At 35.0% G+C, this 10,435-nt stretch overlaps 1 protein-coding gene across 1 annotated transcript; it reads left to right on the top strand.

Annotated features, from left to right (window-relative positions):
• The first annotated feature begins 4,413 nt into the window (after positions 1–4,413).
• Positions 4,414–9,756, top strand: LOC135847429 (uncharacterized). The gene is made up of 3 exons (XM_065366947.1): positions 4,414–4,772; positions 4,869–6,084; positions 9,575–9,756. Exons 2-3 carry the CDS (start codon positions 4,869–4,871, stop codon positions 9,595–9,597), a joined length of 1,239 nt encoding a protein of 412 aa, XP_065223019.1. The 5' UTR covers positions 4,414–4,772; the 3' UTR covers positions 9,598–9,756.
• The last annotated feature ends 679 nt before the right edge of the window (positions 9,757–10,435 follow it).

Raw genomic sequence — 10,435 nt, 5'->3', positions numbered from 1 at the left:
TTAGGTACATTACAGAAATCCAAGTGGACACCCTGTCCCTCTTTTTAATTTCCTGAGTCAGTTACAGAAGTAATACACATTACAAATGAAATTTAAAAATACATACAGAGGAAAATATATCTCTACAAGTGAAGCAGTTTGCAACAAGGACTCACATTATTAATTTCTCTCTCTTTGTTTTAAATTTTCCAAAATTGTCCAAAACTTCACCACGTTCTATTGCAGAAAACCACCTTTTTGGTCATATTTAAATTAAACTAACAGTTTGAGAGGCTCAATCTTGGCATACAGGACTATTTCTACGAAAAAAGAGTAACATTTGCAACTAAAAAAGTTCAAAGAAGTGACAAAAAAAGTTAGAGACCTGAGCAAAAAAAAAACCAGAACATTTTGATTAAAAATGTGAAATAAAACTTCGAAACAATAAACATTACAAATTAAAATCAAAATAATGAAACTCGATTGAGATTTTGACAATTTTAGCAAAATGTAAGACTTTTCGGCATTTACCTACTGAAAAAAATTATTTCTCAACTTTTTGGCAAAAAAGCGTGACTCAAAATTCTTGACAATTATTTTAGGCCGGTCACTAAGGTAAAAAAAAGACAGATTGTTTAGCAATTTGGTAAAAAGCGAGAAATTTTGATCAATTTTTCAGAAAAAAGCAAGCATTACGTAAATTATTTACAAAAAAAGTGATTTTTTGAGATTTTTTTGCAACTTTCTGGTGGAAAAGTGATTTTTATAGGAAAACGTTGGCAAAGAACGAAGCTTTGATAATTATAACAAAAAAGCAAGGCTTTTTGATAATTTTTGGTAACAAAGCTGGATTTCTAGTCAATTTTTGAAACAAAAATGTGAGACATTTGGGATTTGTGCAAATACTAATAATAAGCGACAATTTTTAGCAAGATTCAACATCTTTCGACAATTTTGACAAAAACGAGACGTCCTGCTACTCAAGGCAAAATTTCAGACTAGGTATGAAAATTTTAGCTAAACTCAAAGCTACTCGTATGTAACCGTAATTCGAGTGTAACCACCCCGAAAAAAATAAAAAAGTAAATATTTTCGTGAATTATTAACATTTTTTTTTTTTTTTTTTTTTTTTTTTTTTTGAAAACATTAGAACCAAGATTTGGAAAAGTTTAATTTTTGAAAATTGAAAGAAGTAACTTTAGGAACCAAAATTTTGAAAATTTGAGCCCTGGACATTATTATTGTCACTCGAGAGAATTTTTTTGGGTCCAGTTTTCTCAATAAAAAAAATTCCTCAAAATCTCGAAATGTTTAATTCGGGCAGCTGCAACTCAGAGAATTTTCTTTTTATTGAAATATTCCGACTTCCAACTAGTATTGACTTTCGGGGAAAAAATTACCTATCGAGTTATAAACATTTTATCAAGTTATCAAAAAAATTGCTTCTTCCCCTCCATATAGTTCGGTACATGACAATAGGAATAATTGCACACCCCCCTCCCCACAACGATCCCCTGAGACAACTTTTTTCTTAAAGAGGATATCTCAAGGAACATTTTATAGCAAACTTGTCAAAAAAAGAGTTGGCCTTGAAAACAAAATGGTGGCCATTTCGATTGACAGGTGAACCGAAATCGCAGATTTTGCTTTCCAACAACGTAAGACTTGCAAGAAATGTTTTGAACTAGACAAAGCTAGATCGAAAGAGCATGCAAAAATTCACTTGTAGCCAAAATTTCGAGTGCTTAAGTTCACTTTTCGATTTTTGGTGAATTTTTGAAAATCCAATTTAGGCCAAAAATGAGAAAAAAATCAAAATTTTACCTAATTAATCTAGAAAGTTGAAATTTGGGATATACTCTAATTCTGACCTGCCAAATCCACCGGAAACGATTTAAACCTATTTTGAGCAATTCTGGAGCCCCCAGCAGATTTTTGAAACTTGGAATTTCCCCAAAATTTCATAAAATGCATTTGGGAAGCCAAAATCTACGCTGTACCCTAACTGGAGTAAATGAGTACACTATCAAATCGATAGCTGATGGGTTAAAGTCATTTTGAAGACTCCAGCGACTATTTGAACATTTGATGAAATTTTGTAGACATTTCAACTTTGAAAAATCTTCTGGAGGTTCCAAGAATTTCCAAAAAGGTCGCTGGAGTCTCCAAAATGACTTGAACCCACCAGAAGTAGATATGATAGCGTGAAGTTAGGAACCAGCGTGAATTTTGGATTTCCAATGTCATTTGATGGAATTTTGTGGAAATTCCAAGTTTCAAAAATCTGCTGGAGGCTCCAGAACTGCTCAAAATCGTTTGATACTGTTTCCAATCAATTTAGAAGGTCGAAAACAGGGTATATCCCAAATTTCAGCTTTCTACGTCAATTTGGTAAAATTTTGATTTTTTTTTCTCATTTTTGCTCTAAATTTAATTTTTTAAAATTCACCAAAAATCGAAAAGTGCAGTTTAGCACTCGAATTTTTTGTCTAGTTCAAAAAATTTCTAGCAAGTCTTATGTTGGAAAGCAAATATACGACTTCGGTTGACCTGTCAATCAAAGAGGCCACAATTTTGTTATTAAAGCAACCTTTTTTTTGAATAGTTTGCTTTAAAATGTTCCTTAGGATGTCCCTTTTCAGAAAAAAGTTATCTCAGAGGATCGGCGGAGGGGGAGGGGGTGCAATTATTCAGTTTTTTCATCAATGTAATTCATTTCAAATTTTAGACTACGTATTAGGTACGAGTATTTTGGTAAGAACGAATCAGAGAACATTTTCTTCCCACCGGACTTATGTAAACTATACGAAATAAATCTATAGGGTCATTCCACGTCAATTGGACCAAGAAGTGGTACAGGGGTTCAGCGATTTTTTTGAAATTTTTTCTGTGGAAAGACCTTCCGAAGGGATGACCAATGGCGCAAATCGCAGCCCTCTAGCCCATTTTTAACGGCAGCCAGGGGGTGTCAAAGTTTTCAGTGAACCTAAAATATCATCCATTTCAGCAGTGGATTACTCGATAACCGCGATACCTACCAAAATGGAACTTTTCCCCATAGTTAGGGGTTTTGAATGGCTTTTTGGTGATATCATAAAAATCAGTGTTGCCACTTTTTTTCGTACAAAAAATTAGCTCAAAAAGTTTCGAAACGTAGTTTTCATATCGTTCCGACTCTCAAAAATTCTGTAAAAAATATATTATGGACAACTTTTCATGCTGAACAACATATTGAAAAATTGAGATGGTAACATGTTGCAAAATCGATTTTAAAAAATTTTAAGTTTGCGAAAAAATGTGATTTTTTGATTTAAAACAAGAAAAAAAGTCTTGATAGGTGAAGTTGACCCATTTGACTCCTATTTGTACGTATCTCTTGAAAAAGTTGAAAAAACTCTTTAGCTCGATGAAATGAACTCCTCACAAGAAAATCAAAATCCGAAAAAAATTCAATTTTCGATTTCAAACATCAAAACAAGTTCAAATTTATTCAGTTGCCTTATTTTGACCTCTGTCTGACGTATTTCATGAAAAAGTTGTTAAAAATTACACTCACAACAAAAAAATAAAAATTCGTTCATTTTTTGAATCTTTTCGAATTTTGATTTTTTTGTGAGGAGTTCATTTCATCGAGTGAGAGGGTTTTTTCAACTTTTTCAACAGATACGTACAAATAGGGGTCAAATGGGTCAACTTCATCTATCAAGACTTTTTTTCATGTTTTAAATCAAAAAATCGCATTTTTTCGCAAAGTTTAAATTTTTTTAAATCGATTTCGCAACATGTTACCATCCCAATTTTTTAATACGTTGTTCAGCATAAAAAGTTGTCCATAATATATTTTTTTCAGAATTTTTGAGAGTCGGAACGATATGAAAACTACGTTTCGAAACTTTTTGAGCTAATTTTTTGTACGAAAAAAAGTGGCAACACTGATTTTTATGATATCACCAAAAAGCCATTCAAAACCCCTAACTATGGGAAAAAGTTCCATTTTGGTAGGTATCGCGGTTATCGAGTAATCCACTGCTAAAATGGATGATATTTTAGGTTCACTGAAAACTTTGACACCCCCTGGCTGCCTTTAAGAATGGGCTAGAGGGCTGCGATTTGCGCCATTGGTCATCCCTTCAGAAGGTCTTTCCGCAGGAAAAATTTCAAAAAAATCACTGAACCCCCCACCACTTCTTGGTCTAATTGACGTGGAATGATCCTATATAAAATAAATGTTGGCATCTGATGAAATGTAGGTTTAATTGACATTCGTGCAAAATTCAGCTCGTGTTGTGACCTTGAACATACATCAAGCACAAAACCTCCTTCTTTCATCTCATCATTACCAGTACTAACGTAAATACCTAACCTATTATACGAACAGTACTAATTATACCTAATATGTACCTATCTATTATTCTACGTCAGATGTTCTGGGTTCTGTGTTTGGGCTCCCTGCTTGTGTGAATGCTTTCGATCAACAGAAACACCCAAAATTATAATTGTAGATGCCTGCGTACACAAATACACGAGTACGAAACGAGATAACCAACAATGAATCAACATCATCATTCATGATAAAGAAGATCATTTCACAGAATCATTTAACTGAGCCTCGTCCTCGTCGTAAACCCGGTTAAATAACATCACATCCAAAGTACGAGTACTAACGTAAAATACGGTTGTGCTATTAAATATTTACGATTTTCCTTTAAAACAAAAAAACGTCGATAGTACTCGTAATTTGAATAATTGCATTTACATCTTCAATCCAGATCGACTACTCTCCAGAAAAAAAGGTACGTACCTAGACCTAGACCTACCTATGTAGATGTTCTCAAATTAAAATTTGAATATTTTTTTGTACAATATACTTATTTTCACCTAAACCACAGATGAGTCAGATTAACGAAGACACACTTCTTTCCATATTGGCTTCTAAACATCACGACTATATTTCCTCGATTCGTATACTCGACTGGCACATCAACGACAAAATAGTAAAAGAAGGCACCAACTATTCAACCCAAGTATCCAGACTAACCATTCGCTACCACCCTCAAAGCGAACATGATGCCAATATTCCACCCCGAGAAGAGACCTTCTTCCTCAAAGTACCATCCAACTCAGTTTTTTATGATCTCATCAAACAATGGGGCAGCTACGATAACGAAGTCGCCATATACACCAAAGTCCTCCCTGCAATGTACACCATCGAAAATGACGACCATAAAGGCAACTGCAGTTTCACATCGAAACACTACTTCTCAGACGATAGAATGTCTCTAGTGCTCGAAGATCTATCCCAGTCCGGATACAGATGCGCTGATCGACTGGATCAGCTCGACATCGAGCACTGTTTTTACGCCCTCCGATGCCTTGCCAAATTCCACGCACTATCCGTCAAACTGGAGACAACCGTCGGTCTACCAGAATTAGTAAAACGTGACGCTTTCATGAGCCCCGACGGTATGTCTGATCCGAGCATCACAGCTTTCCAGTCGCATATTCCCATGTACCTCGATAGTCTTCCGCAAAATCTCAAAGATCGATACCCGAATATGGTGGAGTATTTTCAAACGTTAACATCTGCTGAAAATTTAACCCTTACGGCTAATCGATTGACCACTAGTAAGTTCAACGTTTTATGTCACGGTGATTTTTGGACCAATAACATCATGTTCGAGTATGACAAATACGATACGATTCGAGAAGTCAAATTGATCGATTTTCAACTCACCAGTTGGTCGAATCCGGCCAAAGATTTGATCTATTTTATCATCACCAGCGTCAAGTTCGAATTGTACTTGAAATATTTTCCTCTTTTGCTGAGAATCTATTTGGATACCTTGAACAGAGTACTCAGTCGACTAGAGTGTCCAACTTATCATATGAACCAGCTTCTCGACGATTTAGATACCATGTATCCGCTTGCGCCACTAATATTATGCACTGCGTTGCCTTTGATTACATCTGATCCTGACGATCCGATCGATACCAAAGAAATGAGCAAAGATGACAAATACGAAAGCAAAAGTATGGCTAAGGCGTTTAAACACAAACGCTTTCGGGAGATTTCAGCCATGTGGTTTGAGCATCTGGCTCAAAAAGGTAAGTACTTATTTATTTTCATCTCAACCTCTATAATGTTACAGCTTGAGTTGAGCACCGAATATTGGCAAAAAATTGGCGAAAATTTCGGTAAACTTTCCATTTCTGCGTCAAAATTCTTTTGAATAAAAAAATTAAAAAAATAGAGCTCCACAAAATCGATGAAAAATTGAATGTAAAGATTTTTTGAAAAGTTTTCATTTCTAATAAAAATTTATCAATACCTAATCCCTGCTTTTTATAAAAAATTTCCCTAGGTAGCCTTGGCAAAAAGCCAACAGTGAGAGAAACGAACTAACACAAGCTGTAGGAGGATTTCTTCTTAAATCAGGATTATTTGGAAGGGTTTTGACAAAAAAATGAGAATTTTTCAAAAATTGTTTGCAGGACTTCTTGATTTTTTAAGGGCTAGAGGCATTTTTTTTTTTTTTTTGAAAAGAAAGGATTAAAAAGGATTTTGGCCACAAGCGAAGAATATAAAAAAAATTTACTGACATCAATTTTGTACTTTTATTGCCACTTTCCAAAAAACTGGATTTTTTCACCAATTTGAATTTTTGCAAAAACCAGGCTTCGTGACAAGTCTGACAAATAACAGAACTTTTTTGAGAATTTTGGAAAATGGGAACACTTTTGATAATTTTAGCACAAAAAAAAAAAACGTTCTTGGCAATTTTGACCAAAGTTTGGATTTATGGCAATTTGGTAGAAAAAGGAATTTGTTGACAATTCAAGTTAATGGGAACTTTCCTGCCAGTTTTGGCAAAAACTGAATGTAAGGGTATGTGTGATCGCATCAGACAACGCTAGATACCTTTTGTGTTTCGTTTGACTCGACCTAACGGAATTCCAGGTACTTATCTAAAAGCGTTCTCCGGAGTCTGACGCATTCACAACCACCCTATACATACTACAGTGATACATTAAAGTCATTCTTTTTGTATATGTATCATGATGTAATACCGTAGTGAAGAACACTGGCCAGTATACCTCAGCCCTTTTTCTTATACAGTTTTCTGTAATGTGATTGGTTTAACCATCTACATTACAAAACAACCTCATTGAAAAAGATTTCAGGATAGCGTCTTTTCCATTGGTCAATAGAAATAAGGGTTTTTATATAAATATAGCTTAAAAACTAGTCTTGTAAATACTTACAACTAAATTACATCTTCTTGTTGACTTGTTGGTTTACTGATTCGACTCACTCACGATACCTTTTCATTCTTGCGTTCTCTCTCTCTTTTCTCTCTTCTCTCTCGCACCTGTTCGACTACTTGTGGGCCTCGTGGCCCATGCCTGGACCCACCCACAGAGTTACAGAGAAAATCTCGGTGGGCCACAACGTTTTTGGACCAATGAGGAAAAAACTGGGCCACTTTAAAAAATTCTGAATGAATTTTTATGCTCAGTGTCTTGCACTTTAAAAAAGGGGAGAAAAAAATTTGGCAGATTAATTGAGGAGCCCAAAATCGGGGGGGGGCTGAAATGGGATATCTCGGTAGACCACGTGTTCAATGGGTCCGGCCCTGCACAGGCCTGCTGGTCCAGGTGTGGTTGCTGCTGAGTTCTCCTTTTCTCAGTTACATATCCTAATGGGTCACGTGGTACAGATGGATATTTTCCTCAATCTCTTGTGATTTGAACAGGCCCTGTGGTACGTGCAGATATTACGCCCTCTCTTTGCAATACAAACAGGCCTTGTGGTACGGACAAATTGCATCATCCTAAGTATCCAGACCAGGCCTAGTGGTATGGTACTGGTCTCCTTATGACTTAGGGAAATTGTAAACCTTATTTTTGGTGGCTAAGTACGCAATAGGTCGCAACGAATTTGTGAACCAACAACGGACGCTCTCCCACATTACAACTTACGACCACATCGGTCAACCAGGGCCTCAGTAGGCATCCTGTTACCATGACGAACTTTTTTGATAATTTTGCCAATAGCAGGGCGTTACCTTAATGCCAAATCCGAGTATGTCCATACAAAAAAAGTGCGATTTTACGCATCACTGGTAAGGTTCGGATATGCTCGGAAGGGTTCGTTGAGTTCTGATTGAACATCGGTCAGCTTCGTGCATCTTCGGTGGTGCATTTTAACTGTACTCAGGTGCAAATTTTTCAATTCAGGGCTTCCCAGAGTCTTATCAGTGACTCAAAACGACAATGTTTTTTTGGATGGACATACTCGGATTTGGCATTAAGGTAACGAGGGGTTCTTTGACAAAGTTTTGAAAATAACAAGCCTTTTAGAATATCTACCTAATTTTTTTAGAAAATCAACTTTTTCAACAATTTTGGGAAACCCCAACTTTTTTGACAATTGGGGAGAATAACAGGACTATTCTAGATAATTTTAGTTTTAGTAATTTTTTTTCACAATTTTGGTAAGCATGCAACAGGACTTGGACTTTGGACAACGTTGAAAGAAACAAGTATTTTGTGACAATTTTGGCTAAAAACCAGATTTTTCACACAATTTTGAAAAAAAAACAAGACTTTTCTGATGGTTTTGAAAAAAATACAACTTCTTTGATAATTCTCAAGCCAATTGAAAGTTTTTTGAAAAAAAGCATGGCTCGTGCTCAATTTCTTCAACATAAAAAAGTGACTTCAGTGACAAAAAAAAAAACAAAAAAAAGTAGCCAAAATGTCACCAAAAAAGTTACAAAACAATTTCAGCGAAGAAAAAATTCCCCCCTCCTCCCACTAGAAAAAAAACAATCCAGACTTCAACAATTTTTGCAAGAAGGAAAACTTTTTTGGAAATTATTGACCTAAAAAAATGACTTGGTTGCAATTTTTGTGAAAAAGGTTACACCTAAAAAAAAAACAAAAAAAGAAAACAGAAAAAAAACCATGAAATCTCTGGGTAGGTAATTTTTGGTAAAAAGCAAGACTTTGACAATTTAAAAAAAAAACTTTCTGACAGAAAAGTGAGAATTTTTAGCAGTTTTTGAGGGAAAAAATGCAAAATTCAAATAATTTTATAGCACAGAGCAGGAGTTTTTGGCAACTTCTGGCGAAAAAACGAGACTTTTGGCTGATTTTTGGAAAAGGTGCGGAGGCCCTTTGATAATAACTTTTAGAAAAAAAAGAGACGAATTATTGGCATTTTTAGGTAAGAAAGTGAAAAATTTTGGCAACTTCAAGCAAAAAGTCAAAACTGGGTTTTTTGAAATTTTTATCAGATCTTTTCACAATTTTTGGTGAAAAATGAGATTTTTTGACAATTTTGGACAAAAGCAGGATAGTGGGACACGCCAGCAAAAAACAGAACAAAAGTGAGAAAAGCAGGATACGCAGGATCGTTAAACACCTTGCATCAACTTTCACTTCCTTTTCAATAAATTTTCTGTAAATTTAGCTTACATACTTTTCATAAATTTTCTGAACACATAGGCAACTTATGTGTACAATATAACTATAATAAGTGTACTTTTTTCACAAAATTGAAATTATTTTTGTTGTTCTTGTTGTTTTCAAGGTACCATGCGTATTGATGAATAAGTAGCACAGTCTGGGTAATAACATCAAGCATCAAGAACATGTTAAAAGCAGAATAATGGCAATGCAGCTCACAATCGATGAAAGAAAATGTTCGGTTTCAAATTTTAGATTAGCTGATCAAATGGAATTGAACATGTACATTAAAACGATCAAACTGTATTTTAATACTTATTACGTTGAATACAGTTCTTTTCTGGGAATTTTTATCGATATAGTGGTCTAGAAGAAGAATATGAATTTTGGATGCTCGCAGTTACAGAAAAGGGGAGGGGATGGGTTCGTGAATACCCCCAATTTTTCAAATGATTTTTAGGCAACCCCCCCCCCCCCTCCAAAACAATTCATATCCAGAACATAAAGGAGTCGTTCCACAGTTCCACACCCATTGAATTAAAGTTTCAGACAAAATGAGCGCATTCGAATTTCAAAATCACCCCCCCCCCCCCCACAAGTTTCAAGTAAAAGTCGACAGTTGTAGGTAGAATTATTCGAAAGAGACCTTGCAAACTATCAAAATGGGTTATAATTTCGGAAAAATTCAAATACTTCGACAAATAAGTTTTTCGAGAATTTTTGAGGAATTTTGAGGCCAGAATTGGGTCATAGTCATGATTTTCAAAATTTTTAAAAAAGTGCCATGCGACCTATCAAAATTGATTAAAATTTCGCGAAAAATCCAAATATTTCGACGAAACTATCATTTGCACATTTTTGAAAAATTTTAAACCCAAAATGAGCACTTGATTTTCTGGATTTTTGAAGGAAAAAAAATGCCATACAACCTATCGTAATGGGTTAAACTTTTACAAGAATATTTTCGAAGAATTTCTGAAAAATT

Source organism: Planococcus citri, chromosome 5 (assembly GCF_950023065.1).
Source record: "Planococcus citri chromosome 5, ihPlaCitr1.1, whole genome shotgun sequence".
Taxonomy (NCBI): domain Eukaryota; kingdom Metazoa; phylum Arthropoda; class Insecta; order Hemiptera; family Pseudococcidae; genus Planococcus; species Planococcus citri.
The sequence above is the reverse complement of the archived record's forward strand: the minus strand, read 5'-3'. Positions and strand labels throughout refer to the sequence as shown.

Coding starts and splice junctions, on each gene's coding strand:
- LOC135847429 (XM_065366947.1), top strand. CDS start 4,869: ATGAGTCAGATTAACGAAGACACACTTCTTTCCATATTGGCTTCTAAA. Junction 6,085..9,574: donor TGAGCATCTGGCTCAAAAAG/GTAAGTACTTAT, acceptor GTTGTTTTCAAG/GTACCATGCGTATTGATGAA.